The 22,566-nt window shown below is 41.3% G+C and overlaps 3 protein-coding genes across 4 annotated transcripts in view; all 3 read right to left on the reverse strand.

Moving 5' to 3' along the window:
* Positions 1–5,694: 5,694 nt before the first annotated feature.
* On the reverse strand, positions 5,695–13,113 carry sh3bp5la (SH3-binding domain protein 5-like, a). The gene is made up of 6 exons (XM_058648557.1): positions 12,443–13,113; positions 12,186–12,248; positions 10,781–10,909; positions 8,824–8,988; positions 7,892–8,065; positions 5,695–7,321 (listed from the first exon to the last, which is right to left on the reverse strand). The coding sequence occupies exons 1-6, from the start codon at positions 12,680–12,682 to the stop codon at positions 6,815–6,817; spliced, it is 1,278 nt and encodes a 425-aa protein (XP_058504540.1). The 5' UTR covers positions 12,683–13,113; the 3' UTR covers positions 5,695–6,814.
* Positions 13,114–13,993: 880 nt separating this feature from the next.
* Positions 13,994–18,641, reverse strand: mgat1a (alpha-1,3-mannosyl-glycoprotein 2-beta-N-acetylglucosaminyltransferase a). Of its 2 annotated transcripts, XM_058648751.1 has the most exons (4): positions 18,350–18,641; positions 16,721–16,823; positions 15,955–16,630; positions 13,994–15,255 (listed from the first exon to the last, which is right to left on the reverse strand). In XM_058648751.1, the coding sequence occupies exons 3-4, from the start codon at positions 16,585–16,587 to the stop codon at positions 14,557–14,559; spliced, it is 1,332 nt and encodes a 443-aa protein (XP_058504734.1). In that variant the 5' UTR covers positions 16,588–16,630; positions 16,721–16,823; positions 18,350–18,641; the 3' UTR covers positions 13,994–14,556. The 2 variants fall into 2 exon arrangements, with proteins under 2 accessions (XP_058504734.1, XP_058504733.1); XM_058648750.1 differs by having other exon boundaries at positions 15,955–16,823.
* A 2,033-nt stretch (positions 18,642–20,674) lies between these two features.
* The window catches only part of rnf183 (ring finger protein 183), a 2,890-nt gene continuing 998 nt past the window's right edge, over positions 20,675–22,566 (reverse strand). The window contains exon 2 of the mRNA XM_058647559.1: positions 20,675–22,292. Coding sequence (XP_058503542.1) covers positions 21,261–22,226 — 966 coding nt within the window. The 5' untranslated portion in view covers positions 22,227–22,292 and the 3' untranslated portion in view covers positions 20,675–21,260. The remainder of the gene's footprint in view (positions 22,293–22,566) is intronic.

The following is a 22,566-nucleotide window of genomic DNA, read 5'->3' on the forward strand; positions in this document are numbered from 1 at the left end:
ACACTAACGTAACTCAGAATTTCAGAAGTAACTACTGTGTCTGTTTGTCCTTAAAGGGGACATATTAGTCTCATGTCCTGCCACTCTCTCTCAGCTGCTAAAGAATCCCTGCGTATGTTGTGTAGAAACTCTGGAGAAAGAATGTGCGACTGCTTCTTCTTCCGTAGCATAGCAGAAGTGATCGGCATGACCAGGAGCATCTGCCTTCGTTAAGAAGTGCAGCCAAAGATTTAGTTCTTCTGCGATGTCTTTTTGTTTGTCCATCTTCAGCCAACAGTGAAAACACACGCAGCTTCTCGAGGGAGCAGTAACAGTGAGGAGTCGCCCCATGTGTTTCCTCTGTGAGCAGCTGATTGGCCCAAAAGGTGGTATCACCACGCCCTAACTAGGAATGGATTCACAGCCATCAAATACAAAGTTTATGCTTTTAACACCCACAATACTGTGATTTGAAACACTGAGTGGCTTCTTTGAAATTTCAACTTGCAGTAAACTACTCTGGAAATATCTTGTTTACTCGACGTGTAGCTGGTTTGCTCGCGGTCACTTGCATTCATCTGGACAACCTACCCAAGGCCTTATCGTAACCTTAACCATTACCGGTTCATGTCTAACCATAACCTGAACCTAACCTTAATCATTACTGGTTCATGTCTAACCATAACCTGAACCTAACCTTAACCATTACCGGTTCATGTCTAACCATAACCTGAACCTAACCTTAACCATTACTGGTTCATGTCTAACCATTACCGGTTCATGTCTAAGCATAACATGAACCTAACCTTAATCATTACCAGTTCATGTCTAACCATAACATGAACCTAACCTTAACCATTACTGGTTCATGTCTAACCATAACCTGAACCTAACCTTAATCATTACTGGTTCATGTCTAACCATAACATGAACCTAACCTTAACCATTACTGGTTCATGTCTTACCATAACCTGAACCTAACCTTAACCATTACTGGTTCATGTCTAACCATAACCTGAACCTAACCTTAACCATAACTGGTTCATGTCTAACCATTACCGGTTCATGTCTAAGCATAACATGAACCTAACCTTAACCATTACTGGTTCATGTCTAACCATAACCTGAACCTAACCTTAACCATAACTGGTTCATGTCTAACCATAACCTGAACCTAACCTTAACCATTACTGGTTCATGTCTAACCATTACCGGTTCATGTCTAACCATAACATGAACCTAACCTTAATCATTACCAGTTCATGTCTAACCATAACATGAACCTAACCTTAATCATTACTGGTTCATGTCTAACCATAACCTGAACCTAACCTTAACCATTACTGGTTCATGTCTAACCATTACTGGTTCATGTCTAACCATAACCTGAACCTAACCTTAACCATTACTGGTTCATGTCTAACCATAACCTGAACCTAACCATAACCATTACTGGTTCATGTCTAACCATAACCTGAACCTAACCTTAACCATTACTGGTTCATGTATAACCATAACCTGAACCTAACCATAACCATTACTGGTTCATGTCTAACCATAACATGAACCTAACCCTAACCATTACTGGTTCATGTCTAACCATAACCTGAACCTAACCATAATTCACATCTTAGTCCTAAACACAACCAGTTCCTCGGAAATGAGGTTCTGCCTCATTAGGACAAGGATTTGGTCTCCATGAGGACTACTGGTCCCGACAAGACCAGAAAATGTCCTAACAAATACAAGAACACACACACACACACATTTTTGTACAGCTATCTCAACGAGGACTTATCATCTAATCTTAACTTAACCACAGTGCAAATCTTATTTCTAACTTCACCAGTTCCTAAGAAACGAGGTACTGCCTCACTGATCCTGGTCTTAGTCTCCATGAGGACTACTGGTCCTGACAAGGTCAATGTTTGTGTCAGTACAGGTCCTAAAGAGGTAACAAATACAGGACACGCACACGCCTGCCACCTAGCGACTCGATGATGCCGGAAACGGCAAAGAAAAGGGCGCTGATTTGCGTCCATTTCACAATCACAAGCAGCGCACAGTAGAGTCTGAAACGGATGCTGGACACATAGTTACTGTTGTGATGTGATGTGATGGCGCGAGGAAGGCCGACACACACACACACACACACAGTAACACAGTAACACAGTAACACAACGTCACCTGCCCCGTGTTAATGACATAACATGTATATTGTATGTACAGCGGGAGACACGGGGATTGTGGCCCGTGCACAGAACAGAATACACGGCCTGCGCGTGCAGACTGTGACATAGGGCTGTAAATGATCTACAAGGAAAATGGAGGCATCACAGGTGATGATCTGTGACAGTACTTACTATTAGTTTGGTGTAGTGTCACGAGATGACAGCTGTTCCTCGCGGCTGGAGCTTCCAGGGAAAAACCCTCCAAATAAATATCTTATGTGAAATGGCTGTTTTTATATATGGCTATAAATGTGCACGCTGCTCGGCGCGTGAACAGCGGGATGTTAGAAAAGGCGAGACATGATTGTTCTTGTATTAAAGGTAAGAAATATCCATGCACTATATACATATAAGCGACACAACAGCGATGCACCGTTTCTCCCCTCCGTGTCTCTCCTCCCCCCTCTCTCTACAATCCTCAGCTAATTCACGACGTCACGATGGAGACGTGCCGTGCGTAACAGCCCCGCCCTCTTCCTCTCTAACGTGAGACACGCTTCTGTTAACTGCACGAGTTTAAAGATTATATTTGCACACTCACCTTGTTATTTCTGTTCATTTCTCTTTTCTGTCTTGTTTTGATGCTGTTGTTTTATTTTTGTAATATTTGAAAACTGTAACAGTATAAACACAAGGAGTTTTGAGTATTTGTTATCAATAAAGTTTGTTTAAAAAAATCAAAAACACGCTGAGGTCTAAACCCACAGCAAAAAGATCATGAATCTGAAGTGGATTCAAGCACTGGTGACACGTGGGTGCTGAGACAGGAAGAGGAGGAGACACGCGAGCGCAGGTGCACATATGGCGCTGCTGCTGATGCTGATGCTGCTGCTGATGCTGATGCTGCTGCTGATGCTGCTGCTGCTGATGATGATGATGATGCTGATGATGCTGCTGATGCTGATGCTGCTGCTGATGCTGCTACTGCTGATGCTGCTGATGCTATTAGCAGGACATTGTTAAGCCCGTTTCTTTGTAAAGCTCTTGGAGCTGAAGCCAACACCCCCCCCCCCCCCCCCCCGCTCTTCTGCTTCCGTTCATGCACAGTAAAGTCTGCATGGGCAATATTGTGATATATCGATATGGTGACATATTTTTTAAGGTTGTTGCATTGACAATAATCTTATTTATTATTCTAAATAAACTTGTGAAATCCAGGTAAAAATGAAATAATTCACCTGGATTGAACAGATGAAGTGATGCAGCCATCATGCCTGTACTTACTGTCCAAGCCTGTGGGGGCAGTGCAACGATCTCAGGTTCTGACTGACGTCAGCTGAATATACTGAATGACCACATCATTCCATCAATGGATTTGTTCTGCACTGATGGCACGGGCATATTCCAAGATGACAATTCCAGGATTCATTGGGCTCCAATTGTGAAAGAGTGGTTCAGAGTCCAGACCTGGTGCCATGTGCTGGAGAAGACTTTGCACCGTGGTCCGTCATCAACACAAGATCTTGATGAATAATGAATACAACACTGGACGGAAATGAATCTTGTGACATTGCAGAAGTTCATCCAAACAATGCCACAGCCAATGAGTGCGAGAGGCGGTCCAACCAAATATTAGAGTGCGTGACCCTTTTTTTCTTGGCCAGACAGTGTATATATTACATGTTGTTTAAAATACACATGGACTTGACAAAATTGTATTTAAAAAGACACTTATAGCTGAATTTGACCATATTTATAAGAAATGTCATTGTTTTGAACACACGTAAATATCCTCCATTTAACATGAGAAAGCCAGATAAACCAGGTATCATCTGAAATATAACAGTAATTATAACAGTAATAACTGTATTTTAAGCATGTAATACAGATCATAAACAGAAGATTTCTTTTATTTTAGACTGTATTTACAGCCTACACCTGAAAAGAGTCCAGAGAAACAACCTGTGTGCACCTTAACGTCATGTTATCTCAGTGGAAAGTCTCTTGTATATTAGGATATAGCCCAACATTGCATACTGATTTGATTTATATCATAATGTATGTCAATTCGATAACTTCTTGGTATTAATATTTCATTCAAACAATGGAGTAAAGGCTGCTGAGATGATGGTTTTATTGATATAATGCATGAAAAATGACTGACAATCTAACTCAGAAATGCTTTTATCAGACCAGAGATCAGTGAGGGTGGAAGTGTTTAAGGGAAGGTTCAAGTGCAGTTTTGTAGCATGGTTGTATGAGGCACTGTGACCCCCCCCCCGCCCCCCCAACACACACACACACACACACATTCACTCACTCCATATAAGGAAGTCTCAAACTTGTATCCTCCCCAATTTAATATGAAGTTAAGTGTTTTCATATTTATATTCATTTTACATCATCCATGTTTCTCATGCAAACTACAGTATATATTGTTCCATATAAAAACACTTTACAATTTTTAAATTCTGTCAAACACTGTCATGAATATTGTTATTGCAATGATTCATGATGCCCCCCCCCCCCCGGGGCACTTGAGTTTGAGACCCCTGGTGTTTTGCCTTGTTGTCAGTGTCCGTGCCTCACACAGCCACACCTCAAAAAACAAGTCAACCTGTCCCTTTAAAATGTTTTAAAACAACTTCAGAACATCTGTACAACAAACCAGTGAAATATTACAATCAGCAACATGTAGAACTGTACACTTCAATATCTTCAAGCTTTGTAGTAATTACATACATAATATAATACAGTTGATTTGTAGACTTCACTGTTAGAACAGCATCGTGACAGCAGAGATCACAGCTCTTCAAGTGTCATCCACAAACAGTGCTCGCGTGAGTGAGATCATTCACTTTTGTCCTTTAAATGGTCACATGGTTTAAATGGGTCACTCTCTCAGGAAAACGAGTACATGGACTAACAGCCGTATGATTCTACTTCTATACAAATGTAAACAATATGCAAATCATACAAATCTCACATCAAAACACTTATGACATAAACATCATTAAACATCGCCCGAGTGTCATCGTCTTTGCTTTATGTTGTGTCAGTGTCACAAATGTCAGTTTAAATAAATCACTACTGGAACTGGAACTGTGGAAACAGTCAGACTTCAGTCTTCAGAGACAGACTTTAGTCTTCAGAGTCAGACTTCAGAGTCAGACTTCAGTCTTCAGAGTCAGACTTTAGTCTTCAGAGACAGACTTTAGTCTTCAGAGTCAGACTTCAGAGTCAGACTTTAGTCTTCAGAGTCAGACTTTAGTCTTCAGAGTCAGACTTCAGTCTTCAGAGTCAGACTTCAGTCTTCAGAGTCAGACTTTAGTCTTCAGAGACAGACTTCAGAGTCAGACTTCAGTCTTCAGAGTCAGACTTTAGTCTTCAGAGTCAGACTTCAGTCTTCAGAGTCAGACTTTAGTCTTCAGAGTCAGACTTCAGTCTTCAGAGTCAGACTTCAGTCTTCAGAGTCAGACTTTAGTCTTCAGAGACAGACTTCAGTCTTCAGAGTCAGACTTTAGTCTTCAGAGTCAGACTTTAGAGTCAGACTTCAGTCTTCAGAGTCAGACTTCAGTCTTCAGAGTCAGACTTTAGTCTTTAGAGTCAGACTTTAGTCTTTAGAGTCAGACTTCAGTCTTCAGAGTCAGACTTCAGTCTTCAGAGTCAGACTTCAGTCTTTAGAGTCAGACTTTAGTCTTTAGAGTCAGACTTTAGTCTCTGTTTCCGAACACATTCCCTCACGCTAGAAATAAAACTGCTAAAAAATAAATATATGAAATGTGGCTTCAAACATGCGTTCATGTTCTTGTACGTACTGAGTGAGTGAGTGAGTGAGTGAGGCTGGAGAAGAGCATGTATGAAGACTGTAGCTGCATTCCATTTGTAGTTGGAATTTCAGAGGTCATAGGTCACTCCATACACACGGCTGCCAGAGCAAACCTCACCTTGACACATGAGCCGAGACACATTTGCAAAGCGACTGTGGTGACGTCACTCCGACTTCCAGGTTAGTAAATGGAATGCAGCGTGTTGAGCGTGTGCTGTGATCTTCTCACCAGCGTCATGAGATGGACATGAGAATAGATTCTGTCTCCCACAGTGTCAGGACTCATCTTTCTTTGTTCCTTCATGCTCCAGGAACACATTTACCCAGAATCCCTTGGTGGGAGTGGATATGCATTTGGCCCAGTTCATTTTCAGAAGAACCAGCATAATGACATCAAAGCAACACCTGTAATCACTGTAGTTTTACAGTCGAGGTTGAATATGAAAAACAAAACTATTATATTTTAGACCATTTTAACAGCTGTCTGTCTGTCTGTCTGTCTGTCTGTCTGTCTGTCTGTCTGTCTGTCTGTCTCTCTTAGTTCTATGAGTTCGAAACTCATTGGTGGAGTGGGAAGACGAATGAGATGCAGCATGCGTGAAGCATAGACAAGCAGCCCGTGTACAGACAGGCAGACAGACAGGCAGACAGGCAGGCAGACAGACAGACAGTGTGAACCAGGCCTTAAAGATACCGTGGTCAGATGTAATGACTGTAGTTTCTAACACTGTTCTAACGAGGCAGCGTCAGTGGACACAAGTGTGCTCATTTACAGGGTTAAGTGTGATAGAAAGTGACTGCACTGTGTGTTAGAGCAGTGACGTGTGCGTCCACCTCACAAGCTGAAGCTCCGGTGGTGCTGCTTGTAGAACTGCTGCTGCCGCTCTCTGGCGCTCAGCTCCATCAGCTTCTCTCGTCTCTCCATCACTACACCTCTCTCTCTCTCCCCCTCATCGCCCGTCACGCTCCCTACATCGCTGAGGTCCCCGAGGTGCTCCACGGAGTCATATTTTTCCAAGTCGGAGGCGATGGTCTGCAGGCTGATGACTGACAGGGAATCTGAGCCCGCTCGCTCCCGTTCCTTGTATTTCTCCAGGTCAATGGCTGCGTCCATCCCACCACCGCAGGCTCCATCTGCTTCGTGGACCTTCATGTCGGACTCGGCCCCTACGGGTGGACTCCGCCCACCGCACACAGTGAGGCGCCCTCCGTCGACGTGGTCCCGCCCCCTCTGAGCGTGGATCTGCTCACTGATCTGCTCCAGGTTCCTCAGTGCGATGGAGTAGCGCGTCTTGACTTTGGCGACGTGCTGCTCCAGCAGCAGCACTTTGGTCTTGTGCTCCTGTCACACAGAGGGCACAGTAACTCTCAGCGTCCTTTTTCTACATTGATTTTATGTCTGAAGAGAAAGAAATGAACTCAGTGACCTCTGCTAAATCTCCACCACTCACAATATATCACAGCTGTTGTGCAGACAATCATACATTACATCAGAGGCTTTAGTTTGGGCCTTTAAAACATCTTATTGTTCAAAACGCTTAATGAAGCAGAAAACAAATAAGAGCAGAATACATGAGCGTCGACATGAAGCAACTGAAGCATTTATCATTTGAATGGGATTCATGACGATCATGTCCTTGGAAGAAAAAGTCCTATTTTCTACAACAATGTGCATGTGACTAACTTAAATGTTCATACATTGATCATTAAAATGCTCATTATTTAGCATTAAATAATAAATAGGGGAGTCTCTGTACAGCTACACGAGCAGAATAAACCTTCCCCTGTAAACAAGACAAGCCAGTTTTGTTTACTTGCAGTCAATGAAAAGTGTTGACTGCTGATTACAAAAGGTGTTTAAAGATGAAAGCAAGTGTTGGAAGTGTTGGAAATGAGCTTAAATGTGTAATACCTCCAGTATGTGGTTGAACTGGGCCTTGAGCTCAAAGTAAGGTTTGGATTTGACAATGACTCTTTTGAGGGACTTTTGCAGCGTCTGAACCCGAGCCTCGGCCTCCTGACAGGCATGTGTGACACGCATGTGCTCCCTCTCACTGCGGAGCCGCTCCTCCTCGGCTTCGTTCACCTGTGAGAACAAACAAAAGCTTATTTATGTTTATGTTTATGTTTATTCATAACAAACAGTACAGAGCTTACAGAGCTGCCATGTCTGACGTAGGTTTGGGCTTTAAAGATTCCCATAAATTATATACGTAATCTATTTAATACTTATATACCCTATACAGTACTAGGCTCTAAATCCTTCTCTCTACTACTGTAATTAAACACCAGAGTGGTACAAGAGTATGCAGCTTTCTTATGTATTTAACTTTTATTTAACCAGGAGAAAAGCCATTGAGATTAAACATCTCTTTTTCAAAGGTGACCTGGCCAAGACACACAGTTACAGACAAACACACAAAGTTCATCGCACTACAAATAAAGTCAATTCACAGAGATTTCATTTCTGTAACCGGGAAAACAACTATTTAAAACACTGACATCGCTCAATTTTCTTCATTTTCAACTTAAAAGCATTTAACAAAATGACATCTTATTCTTTCTGCAGTGTATTCCACACACGAGGGGACAGAGTTTAAAAAGACTTTTACCCTGTTCTGTCCACACACTGGGGACAGAAAGCAACACCACGTCCTGTGAACGTAAAACGTGTCGCATGATAAAGGAGCATAAATAGTTCTATAAACATCAAACCCCCAAAGATTCTTACAAAGTTGATTTTTGTTTCTAAGTGATTTGGGTACAAAGAGTAACACGTTTGTGACGTATGCAACAAATATAACTCCTCGTTACGTTGCCACTGACAGTCCGTCTCATATTTACCTTGCAGGTGGCATGGTTGAGCATCTCCTGCCAGGTGGGATCCAGTGTGTTCTTGCCGTCAGCCATCAGGCCCTGCTCTGCTACGTAAACCATTTCCCTGGCCGCTGTGTGCATAGACACGGCTCTCTCGTAGCTCAGAGCTGCCTTCTGGGTCTCCTGCTGTGCCTACAGGGAGGAGACAAAGGTTTAACAGCATACACAAGCAGAAAGAGACGAGTGATAATCTAATATGTGAAACTGTCATTTGAATATCAAGTAAGCACAGAAGGCCACTGAAGTAGCGCTGCTCGATTATGGGAAAAATCACAATCCTCTTCATTTCAAACGATTGTGACGTTCAGTTGATGGATTCACAGCTAACCAAGTGTGGTTGATGACGTAGAGTCAAACACTGTTTACCAGATGACAAGCCAGACAGGAAGTCAGACACTATTACAACATTAAAAGTCTTATTTTCAGAATAAAAATAATCGGAATCGAAACACAAGTTTCGATTCATTCAATCCAACTTTATTTGTAAAGGGAAGTGCTGTACAGAAGAATAAATAAAACACACAATAACAAAAAGGCATAACAGCTCACAAGCGGTGATAAGATGCATTTAAAACAACTAAAATAAATTCAAAGACATAAAAACCATAACACGCATAATTAATATGGACGAGGCCGCCCTCACGTTTGACTTCACAAACAGAAATGCGACTTCCTCTTGATGACGTATTTTTTGACAGATGCGACTAATACTCTAACTGATTCTAGTGATTTGATTCAGTTACACTGAAAACAACTGCTTTACAATTCACTAGTCACTCGTTTGTGTGTTTCATTTGTGTAAAATGAAGTCACCGCAAGCACTCTGAGAAGAGAAGACCCGGGTTCGAGCCCCGGTTGGAACAAGGGCCTTTCTGCATGGAGTTTGCATGTTCTCCCCGTGTGTGCGTGGGTTCTCTCCGGGTACTCCGGCTTCCTCCCACAGTCCAAAAACATGCAATGTGGGGATTAGGTAAATTGGTCACTCTAAATTGACCAATGGTTGTTTGTCTCTATCTGTGTGTGTGTAGCCTTGCGATGGACTGGCCAACTGTCCAGGGTGTGACCCCGCCTATCGCCCGATGTAGCTGAGATTGGCACAGCACCCCCCGCGACCCTCTGGTGGAGGATGAAGCGGTAGATGATGACTGACTGACAGTAATCCAGCCGAGAGGTGACAAAGGCGTGGATTACTGTTTTATTTTAGCCGGCTGCCTCAAATGAAAAAATTAAGAATTACGACAAAAACATTTAGCAGCACTTCTGTTTCCTCCACTCTCCATATCCAACGCAGCCTGGACCTTCCATTGTTTTCACTCCGTGGTCCATCGCGGCCTCTTTAGTGCTGCAATTAAGGGAATATGAATGTCGCGGGGAGTTCACAATCTGCGCTGTATGCAGCCAAGTTTCGCTTTTGTACAAAGAGACTTTCCAGCATTTAATAGATCCTGTTCCACCGTGTACTCACATGTTGTTGTTGACACACACACACACACACACACGCACGCACGACCCCTGCTGATGATACAAGCATTCGGTGACGACATAAGACTGCTTAATAAAATCAGTGAGGATTCACAGTACTAGTTAAGTAATAATAACCATGTGTAAGTATATTGTCTAAATATATCCACAAATCAAATTACAATATATGCTATTACATATTTTTCCAAATGATTGTGGAAAGATAACTTTAGAACTCACACACAGTTCAGGCAAACAGAAAACAGGTTTGATGTGATAGCTGATGGCAGACACAACAGACCATGTGACTATTTTCAGGCCATTATTACTTCACCACGGACTGGGACTGAAGTATTGTTTTCAGTGGCTCAGTGTGTGTGTGTGTGTGTGTGTGTGTGTGTGTGTGTGTGTGTGTGTGTGTGTGTGTGTGTGTGTGTGTGTGTGTGTGTGTGTGTGTGTTTACCTCTTTTGCAAGACGCCGAGCTTCATAATATGGTCTTGCTTTCTCAATGCAGCTACCGAGCTGGGAGCTGTGAGTATTCAGCTTCCTGGCAGACTCTGTTAGTATCTTCCGGTAGCCTGATCTGGCATCCTGGAGGATTTATGCATAGAAATGACAATGTTAGATTTACCTGCAATTGAATGACTGATTAGACTTTACACAGAGTATTGATTGAATCCATCAGCACTAATACATTTTTGAGATTAAGACTTTTTCCTCTTATGCAAATTGTGTACCCACAATATACTGGAAAAATGTATTGTGATATTGATTAGCCTAATTAATGACTTTATTATACTTATTCTAAGTAACCGCAACAGAAACTCAACCAATTCATTGATGGTGAAACATATTTTATCACATTCCTGACACTCATCGGTTTTGTTTTGGCAAAATCATAGATTTTTTTTAGTGTCTGAGCTTCGGCTTAAATTGCAATATGGCCGACTGCAATTTTTAAATGACAGGAGGTGCAATACCTCTGAAAGTTACCATTTTACATGAAATATTGTCCTGACCTGTACACATCTGAAGAAAATGTCTTTGTTTCTCACAGATCTGCACCAATATCACACAATAATCATTTTAATTATGTTATTCAAATGAAAATGAGAATAATTATGTTAAAATTATATTTCCCTCTCATATCGTGAATCATATTCAAATCACAATTTCAGTCAAAATAATCACAATAAGATATTTATGCAAAATTGTTGAATATTGATTACGCAATTATAGTGAAAAACACATTTTCACATGTTGTGTTCCCACTAGCCAGGCAGCAGGCTTCCGCCCATATGGACACAACCATACCATTGATCTGTGTGTGGGTTACCATAGCAACCATGGAAGTGGCCAAAACTATGCTTGCAAGACTAGCACGCAGCAGGCTTCTGCTACTGCTAACAGGAAGTACGCCTCCAGTAACAACCATTGTTTAATTGACAGGAGGCTTTCGGGGTGTGGTCTAAATCTGCTATATCCAGTCTCTGGCAGATATTTGTTCATTTCTTGACATTTTAAAGATCCAACCACAAACTATAGTCCAAAAATATGCAAGGGTCAATTAGACACTCTAAATTAACCATAGGAGTGAGTGGTGGTTTGTTATTCTTATATTTGCCCTGTAATGGACTGGAGACCTGTGTCAGCTGGGATTGGTTCCAGCTCCCTGTTTCAGGCACATGTGGAGGATTAAGTGGTAGACATTGAATGAATGAATGAATGAATAACAAACTATTTAATTAATGAATTAATGTAAGAAACCTGGCAGATCAATTGATAATGAAAACAATGATTGGCTACAGCGCAATAACAATATATATAACGGGATAGAACTCTCACTAACGCTCTGGGTTTTACTCACATCCAGCTGCAGTTCCAGCTTGTTGATTTCTGCACTGGCTTCATTGAGGTGTTCCAACTCCTCCTGGGAAAAAGACATAAAAACAACCGTTTCATGCTTATTTGATCTAATACAACAATGATCAGTAGTCCGTGTGATTATATACATATACATATATATATATATACACACACATATATATATATATATATATATTTTACATAAGCAGTACGTGAAGGTGTTAAAATGACAGCAGGTATAAGTTTATCTTCTCTTACCTGGATGCGGGGGTCCAGTTCCTCCTCGTACGGACTGTGCAGTTGCTCTCCCACGCTTCTTTGCTTTTCACGCTCTCCTTCCCCGCAGATGTCTCCGAGTGGCGGGTCCACTCTTGGCCCATTGCTTTCAGCGGCTTTAACCTTCTCGTCGCTATCCCCATCGGGCATAACCTCCCTCCAATCGCCGGCATCAGACTCCCCGGAGCCCGCGGGGCTCTCGCGCAGGTCGCCTAGCTCCATTCCAGGCCAGGCAAGTATCGCTAGCTACAGCGTTGACTAACGCGCCACCACGTAAACACAATAACGCGCTCGCACCTATTGATAACGGTTGGTTGTGACGCCGACAACAACAACAACGACAACAACAACAACAACGACGACGACGACGACGACAACAACAACAACAATTCGACACAAGCAAACCCTGCGATAGCGAGTGTTGAGAAGTTTCTAACGTGTCATATCAAATCACACCGACATAGCCTTGCATGCTAACAGGCTAACACTATGAGTGAGAGCGTCGTGGGCGGTTTAATACAAACGTGTGGAAACAGAGACACAAAGTTAAAGGAGGTCCATCGCGATGTCCCTCCAAACCATGTCCGTGTTGTCCCATGTCTCACTGGTCCTTCTTCACTTTAGCTAGACTGCCTAGCTAGTAGCGGTTTCGGTCTCACGTCATCGTCGTCACAAGTGACGTAAACACCCTGAGGAGGGAAGACGCGCTGCACTTGTATGGTTCTCTACGGCTTCCGTAGACCGTGACATTACTACGATCTTGATGAATTCGAACAACACTTTATGAAAGGAGACAATTATATCCACGAGACAATTATATCCACGAGACAATTATATCCACGAGACAATGCAGACAGGCAGAAGACATGGTTGTTGTCATACAATACATATTATTTAGCTTTACTAATGTTAAGTACAAACAAAAAACCATACCTCCTAAATTCTAGACGTTAAAAATAAATGTAGCTTCTAGCAGTGATTCTAAACATAATAATATTAAAATTAAATATCTATTTTACAGCTGGATAAACCACATTATTTTATAATTAAATTACAGGTACTTTGTACTTAGAACATGTAAGGCAAATGTCAAATCACATATCAAATGTCCCAGAAGTTGAGTTCCAAGAGTATATTAAATCTTTGGTAAATTTAAAGACACACACATTTTTTTCATGAATTATTATTTTCTATTTATATACATATATATATGTCTATTTGGTTTATTATCTTTTTATGATTACTATTGGTCTCATGGCAGAGTAGTAACTAGCAGAACGCTTAAGAAAGTGGTGATCTCTGTGTAGGATTGCAAAATTCCAGTCATTTTCAAAGTTGTAAACTTGGGAATTAACAGGAATAAATTTAAAATTTAAAATAAAATGTTGGAGGTTGGGAACATAAATATAGTTGGTCAAAACATATTGCAGCATAATTAGCATAGGCTAAAACAATCAGATTTGATGTGAATGCAGTTGAGTATAATATACCTAGATCATATGAGTTCAGAGCACAGTTACAAATTACACACCATCAGGTTAAACTCTTTTTTATTCCAAAAATATACCAACACCAAAATGCTTCCAAAAGCTTCATATAAGAAAACAATGAAGAGTCATTTAAAAAAAATAAAATAAAATCAATTAACTTCCAGCTCTGAGAATCTAACAAAAGATCATACAATCAATTATACTGCAGCTGTGACCACACATGAGTTCATCTTTATAACAGACAGTACCAGGAAGTTCACACAGGCGATCACAAATTGCAAATAACTTAGTGGCAACAAGTGGGTAACTGCAGTGAATGCATTAATGAATGTCATGTGCACACTTTGCATAATATAAGAATAGACATCTGGTGAATGACAGCAGTTTGTGTTTAGCCTGTATCCTACACTGGAAAAATGAAAAAGACCTGAGAAGCATTGGCAATGATGCCTTCACCAGAAAGACCAACAGTCCCTTTGGATTTATCAAGAAAAAAACAAGAGGAGACAAATGATCCACCTGATGATTTGATGATTTGATGATTTCTTTGGTCTGAAATGCTCCAGAAATGACTCAAAGGTGAGTGCACAGAGGCGTCGTCCTGGGTTAGCTCCAGGTGATATCATACTGGGTCCATCCTGGAGGAGGAGCCAAGTGGATCCTCCTCCCTTTTGAGATGAAACTGACGACTCCTCTGTATCCCGTTCTTGGGACTCCAGACTTCAAGTCATCCATGATTCCCAGGTTTTTAGCCAGGATTTTGAAACTGTCCTTACTTGAGTATTGAAGTCGAAAAGGTCCAGGTCCTTTTAGCTGACCCTGCTTCACAGCGTCATATGAAACCACAGGTGCACTATAAACTTCCTTTTCAAACTTTTCTCTGTATGTCTCCTCTTTCAAGTAACTCAGGTCCAGCTTGGTGAAAGGCACATGTTCAGCATTCAGTTTAATGTAGCGCAGGTACTTGTCATAAAACTGACCCAGACTTACACCCTGGCGACCAAATGTCAAAGTCCGAGAGACTTCTGGGCGAATACAGGCACGGTTGCGGCGCTGCTCTGGATGACGCATCCAGTCATCCCAGAAAGATGGCGGCCATTTTGGCTCAAGCTCTTCCCACAACTCCCTGAGCATCATCCACCCGAGGCCAGGGAAGAAATCTGTCCGGTAGAGCAGATCTGCCTTCCCTGGATCTACATAGCCATCTCTGCCATTATCATTCCAAGCCGACACACACCACAGGTTGGGATCAGATTTCAGGAGTGGCAGTAAAGCGCTGAAGTACTCAAAGAAGTCTGACGCCACCTACAGGAAGAGATTTCAATTAGTGTCATACAGCAAAAAAATTTATATTTTACTCATTTTACCAGCAAAATGTTTCTAAAATGTGATTTAATAAAATGCCAACCACCCGATAAATAATACAAATAAATAAACGTAGGCAACACAAAATTGCATGATTTTATAATTTGCACCTTCAAAAAAGTTACGTTAACACACCTAGAGCACCAAAGGTGTCTAGGTGTGTTAAGTCTGAAATACAAAACATTTGTATTTCAGAATTTATAATTATTGACATGAAGTTCTTGTTATCGTGTTCTTCAACACAATGTACTCCGCTCATGTCCACGCCCCCTTCTAAGCATTTCTAGACAAATGTGTGACTTGACACAGCCACAGTGTTCTGGACAAAGTCTCCAACTGTGCTTTGTGGAAGCTCCTCTTATTTTGACGTGTGCTGCATCACCTGACTCTGCTGAAGTTCGTAACCTGTTTTATGGAATGTTTGTCTCAGACTGCTTAGACATTGTTGGTCCCACATGCATAATGTCCCCCCTGAAATATTGTCTCTGCAAACTGTTGTGACCTCTCAGAAAAAAACTCAATTCCAGTCAAATCATTGCATTTAACAGTGGATTCCATTTCTCATCGCTCGTTTCCCACATGAAGGAAACCATAGGTCCCTTATTAACAGTAATTGGCTGCTATTGCCAGTTTAATTACCTCCAAGTCGTCCTCTACAACCACAACAGAGGAATGAGATAGGGTCTTGAAAACCTGGCTGAGAGCCCAGCGGTAATGCCTGGAGATTTTGTAATAACCCTGAAACTTCTTGTGCTCTGGCTGCACAGCAATGTCTGACAGCTCCGGCTGTTTCAGGTGAGTGATTTTGTTTCCATAGGAACGAATGACCTCAGCTGTCTCAGCATGTCCACAGTCTTGACTCACAATGATTGGATGAAGTTCTGCTGAAGGACGGTACTGCAGGAGTTTGTCTAAGCAGCGCCTCACAGTGACCCTGTTACAGGCAATGACCAGGACCGGGATGACATGCTCGGGGGGGGCTTTGACCTGTGGGTGGTTTCTGTTTAATGGCTCCCACAGTGAATGATGTCTCTGGATCTGGATCAGAATTTGTTTCTGCAGTTCCAGCTCTGCTTCAAATGTGCCTGCCATTCGCAGCACATCTCTCACCACATCATTGGTCGGCTCTGACGCCACTTCCTCATGCTGTTGGCCAGGAACGTCAGACTGCCCAGGTGGGGGTCTGCCCCTCAGCAGAAGTACCAGTATGGCATTCCAGGTGACAAACAGGAGCATTCCACACAGAATTAGGGAGCCTTTCCTTCGGATCATGGTCCAGAAACTTCAAGAGCAGAAAGGGGACCAGGAGGGACGGCTGTGAATAAACACGGACAAAAGGAACAGGATATGGGAAGAGCAGCCGGAGATTCATCACAAGAACATGATCACAGTGATGGAGTTGCACCTTGTTGGATCACAGACACAAAACAGTGCTGGAGGAAATATAATTCATCCTGGAGATCAGATGCAATTCTTCAAGATCCTCAGCTTTCAATAGCATCTTCCATCTGAAATAATAAAGACGAAAATATAATATAACTGTAGAGATACAATCATTTTTACAATGAAATAATCACTCAACTCCCTGTGAAAATGTAATGACTTTCTTTATTTAACCAGGGCTGCAACAATCAATCCATTACTAAATGAATTGTCAAATATTGATTATTCAGTTTGAGTGTTTTTTATTCATTAAAACATTTAATAATTGGTTTCTTTGCTCCTTATAACAAATAAATCATTGAAACATAATCATTTTGTTTTGTGGACAAAAAAACAAACATTGACAGATGACTCGATTATTTAAATAATTGTTGGTTACAAATGACATTGTCACCAGTGAGTTTAAATGCTGTTTGAAATCCTTCGTACAAATTGACCTCCGTGACACAAACGGAAGTTTCCAGCCAGAAACAACAAGTTAAAGTGATGATCATAGACTTCATCAGGTGTAGATTTTATTATTGATTATTGTGAGTAGATGTGTCACACAGCCACACTGCTGCTGTGACATCACTCATGGTGAATGAATCATGAACAACACAGAGTTCATTAATAATGTGGTTTCTTCTTCTTTTTATGATCAACGCTGTCGTCTGTGACGCGCTCATGAAGCAATACTGCCACCTAGTGATGCCCCATTCATGAGCACGTGGGTGACATCTGCTGGCGCAGTGGTGGTTGTGCAGCCTTTTTTAACACAAAACTACACAATATCACACACACACATAGAACATAGATGTCAGCTGCTTTTCTTCCTTCCTTTCATTTATTAAAATATTAAACAAACTTAACTAAAAGGTTGGGGAAAGTTTGTTTGTGGACTCCTGTGAGCCACCGCCTAATGTTACTGACATGTCTGATTCCATCATCCACTCAATAAAGTCTTCTTTGTAAAGGAAAGTGTGAGAAACAGTGTAAACGTCTAAAATGTATTTATACGATTTGTTGCCAGGAATAATTTACATTAATAAACATTACTGTAAATGTGTCAAACGGGCAGATACATGAGGGTCACAAGCCCAATAAATGATACAGTTATTCAACATAAACTGAAGTATACTGTCTTGAGTATTGGCACTTCTAATTCTATTCTATTATTATTATTATTTGTCCAATTCAAAATGATGGCCCAGAGTAATCCTTTCCCAGGGTGCACTGCATGATGTTCACCTGTTGAGTCTACAGTTTCTATTTCTATTATTGTTGTTGTTATTATTATTATTATTATTATTATTATTATTATTATTATTAAAATAATAAATAAGAGCACTGTCTCTCTGAAGTATTTACATTTGTTTCATTAATAAAAGTTTTCACTCATTTTAGTTCCATTTACTGACTTCTTGACACATTAGTGCATAATCCCAGGACACTGTGTGTGGTTGAAGTTTTAATCCCAGTTACAGTTACAGTTACTGTTACTGTTACAGTTACTGTTACAGTTAGTGTTCATCTAAACTAACAACACATTCTACACATGAAACTGATGAATCATCAAACTCTTCATCATCCATTCACGACTCTGTCTCACCTGTGGCTGTGCACGAACAGAAACACACGGACAGTGAAGCTGAGTCTCCACCTCTCACTGTGACAGCGTCACTTCTTCTTCTTCTTCTTCTTCTTCTTCTTCTTCTTCTTCTTCTTCTTCTTCTTCTTCGTCTTCTTCGTCTTCTTCTTCTTCTTCTTCTTCTTCTTCTCCTCCTCCTCCTCCTCCTCCTCTGGACTTTTGTTCCTCGCGTTCCGACCACCGGCGAAAAGAAGCGAGACAAAGAGAGGAGCAGAGTCTTCCTGTTTCTGAAGTTAGCACATTAACAAAAAACAAGAGGAGGAGGAAAGTAACGCGACGACTTCCTGTGTAGAGGCGGGAAGTCCCGCCCCTAACTGTCACCTTGAGGAATTACGCAAACTCAACGGTGACGTGTGTGTGTGTGTGTGTGTGCGCGTGCGTGTGTGTGTGTGTGCGTGTGCGTGCGTGTGTGTGTTTTGTTCAGGAACCAAATTCTTAAAGAAGAACTGTTGATTAAAAATGGAACTCACATGTGGACATAATGTAACTTGTAGATTATAACAAGTTACAGAAATCTGACAAACTGTAACACCTAATATTTTTGTGAATAGATTAACCAGACATTTTAAAGATAATAAATATATACAATTGATATATTTTAAGTTAAAGGCTGTAAAAAAATGTATTTGACAACTTATATCAGTGAGTCCTGAGTCACATGAATGATGAGAGCAGAGAACATGAGAGTGATATGTCCACGTACACCTTATAACATGTCTATGATCAAAGATTTTATATCTGTCTTTATGACAGATTAATATACTAAATGTGTAATATTTTAATATTTTTTTAAATCACAGGGTAAATAATGTTTTAAAAGTCACTGAAAGTCTGGGATTCTACTTCATTTAAGACTTGTGGTGAAGCCAATTATGTAATATATAATATATAATATATGATATATCATATATAATACATAATATATAATATATAACATATAAAATATGATATATAATATATAATTTCTAATATATAACATATAAAATATGATATATAATATATAATATATAATATATGATATATCATATATCATATATAATACATAATATATAATATATAACATATAAAATATGATATATAATATATAATATATGATATATAATATATAACATATAATATATAATATATAATATATAACATATAACATATAAAATATGATATATAATATATAATTTATAATATATGATATATCATATATAATACATAATATGATATATAATATATAACATATAAAATATGATATATAATATATAATATATAACATATAAAATATGATATATAATATATCATTTATGATATATAATATATAACATATGATATATCATATATAATACATAATATATAATATATAACATATAAAATATGATATATAATATATAATAAATAACATAAAATATGATATATAATATATAATATATACCATATAAAATATGATATATAATATATAACATATGATATATCATATATAATACATAATATATAATATATAACATATAAAATATGATATATAATATATAGTTTATGATATATAATATATAACATATGATATATAATATATAATACATAATATATAATATATAATATATAATACATAATATATAATACATAATACATAATACATAATATATATAATATATATTATATATATAATATATATATTATATATATATATATATATATATATATATATATATATATATATAATATAGGCACACGGTGGTGAAGTGGTTAGCACTCTCGCCTTGCAGCGAGAAGACCCGGGTTCGAGCCCCTGTCGGAACAAGGGCCTTTCTGCATGGAGTTTGCATGTTCTCCCCGTGTGTGTGTGGGTTCTCTCCGGGTTCTCTCCGGGTTCTCTCCGGGTTCTCCCACAGTCCAAAAACATTCACTGTGGGGATTAGGTCAAATCTGTGTGTGGTCTTGCGATGGCGAACTGTCCAGGGTGTACCCCGCCTATCGCCCGATGTAGCTGAGATTGGCACAGCACCCCCTCTGGCAGAGGATAAAGCGGTAGATGATGACTGACTGATATATATAATATATAATATATCATATATAATACATCTGTCTCTCTCTCTCTCTGTAGAGAGGAGGTGTAGATTTTAGGAGGAGAGTGTTGTCTTGTCAAGTGTAAGGTCAAGGGTTGGATTCCCAGCCGTGCTCCTCTCAATACCAACACGTACCAGACACTTAAGCCCACGTTGCCCTTGTGTGTGAACAGATGGTTAAAAGTTTGAAATGTTGTTGACAGTCACGATGAAGGAGTGAGGGCTGGTGAAGCCATGCTGACAAACAGGTTTCTCACAGAGTCAGTGTAAGAAGACTCTGTGCCGTCTTTTATTTCGTTAAAAGAATACATAATATTTCCAAATAACAGGTTTTAAAACCTCACAAACAGCTGATATGTGTTTTAAAAATACTGAACATTTGAGGGTACGATCTTATTTCAGGTGAATTCTTACACAGAGAGAAAACAATAAAATACAAATATATAAATCATGTATGATTATGTACAATGAGCAGGTGAATAAACATAAACATGACGCCTCGAGCTTCTATGGCTGTGCTTGGTGCGATCACAAGATAACAAGGACTTAGTGCATTTGAACATTTACAGCTTCTTCTTCTTCTTCTTCATCTTCTTCATCATGTATTCACAGTCAGAACAGACGTTTTCACAGAAGAACACGACGGTAAATAAAGAAAAGTGGGTTTGTCCTGTTTCTTCTTTCATGTGTAACTTCTGTGTGAAGAACAGGTTCCTGTTCTCGTTTTCCTTCATTTCTCCTCGTCACCATCATCAAACATGTCCAGTGCTAGAGTTTCTCCCTTCACTTCGCTCTTCACCTCTTCGGGGCGGAGTCTCTCCTCTTCAGGGCGGAGTCTGGGGGCTCTGTGAGGTGTGGTTCTCTGCGTGACCCGGCAGGCGGTGAATGGTGATGTTTGGTACGATGACAAACGCCAGGATGCCGACCAGCATGAGCGCCACAGTGACGGTGATGATGGCCACCACCACAGCATAGTAACAGCGGTCTGAGCGGAACAGCCTGCGCAGGCGACCTCTGACCCTGTTCGGAGGCCGGCCCACGTCCACCACAGTGGCGGGCAGGCTCCTGTGCTCTCCTGCAGCCTGGGCGGCGGCCTCAGCGGCGGCGGCGGCGGCGGCCTGGTCGTCGTGAGTCTTGACGGGCAGGCTGAGGATGTTGGTCTTGGTCGGGCTGACGGGAGGCGGGTGTTTCAGGAGCAGTTTGCCCTTGCTGCGTTTAAAGCGGATGGACAGCGCCCTGTGCATGTCTGCCGGGAGTTTGCCGATGATGTCCTCGTTGTTGCCCAGGCGGGGCAGGTCCTGGCCGTGTGGGAGCTCAGTCAGCTCACGGCACACGGGGCAGGACAGGGTCTTGAGCTCGGGCGCGGTCACGTTGATGCGAGCGAGACACTCCAGGCAGAAGGTGTGGCCACACACCAGCAGCTTTGGCGTCTTGAAGACGTTATCGTAAGAGCAGAAGCAGATGGCACACTCGGTGTCCTCCACGTCGTCCTCAGGACGCTTCGCTCTGCTCCGGTCGCTGTCCCCCTCTCTCCTGTCTCGTTTGCGGGGCTCCTCGCTCCTCCCTCGTTGTCGCCACGCTCCATGGTACCTGTCTCTCTCTCTCCTCCTCCCTCTTTCCCCCCTCTGTGAGTCGTTACTCCTGGATCGTCTCACTCTTGTAGCTCTCTCTCTCTTCCACTGCTCGTCCTTACTGCTCCTCTGCTCCAGTTTGGGTTTGACGTTGGGGGCCAGTTTGGCTCCATGGCTGTGGCCCCCCTCAGGTCTGTGTCCCTCCCTGTTGATGCTCATGTTGGAGGGATGATGTCAGAGGTAGAGAGAACTCGCTGGGACCAGATTTACACTTTCCTAAAAGAGCTGCGGGAGAAAAACCATGTTCAAAATGTTACTGCACGCATTTTACCAACAACTCACCCTCACCCTCCACCCTCACCCTCACGCTCACCCTACACCCTCACCCTCCACCCTCCACGCTCACTCTCCACCCTCACCCTCCACCCTCACCCTCACCCTCCACCCTCACCCTCACCCTCCACCCTCACCCTCACGCTCACCCTACACCCTCACCCTCCACCCTCCACGCTCACTCTCCACCCTCACCCTCCACCTCCCCCTCACCCTCACACACTGA

Source organism: Solea solea, chromosome 13, assembly GCF_958295425.1.
Source record: "Solea solea chromosome 13, fSolSol10.1, whole genome shotgun sequence".
Classification (NCBI taxonomy): domain Eukaryota; kingdom Metazoa; phylum Chordata; class Actinopteri; order Pleuronectiformes; family Soleidae; genus Solea; species Solea solea.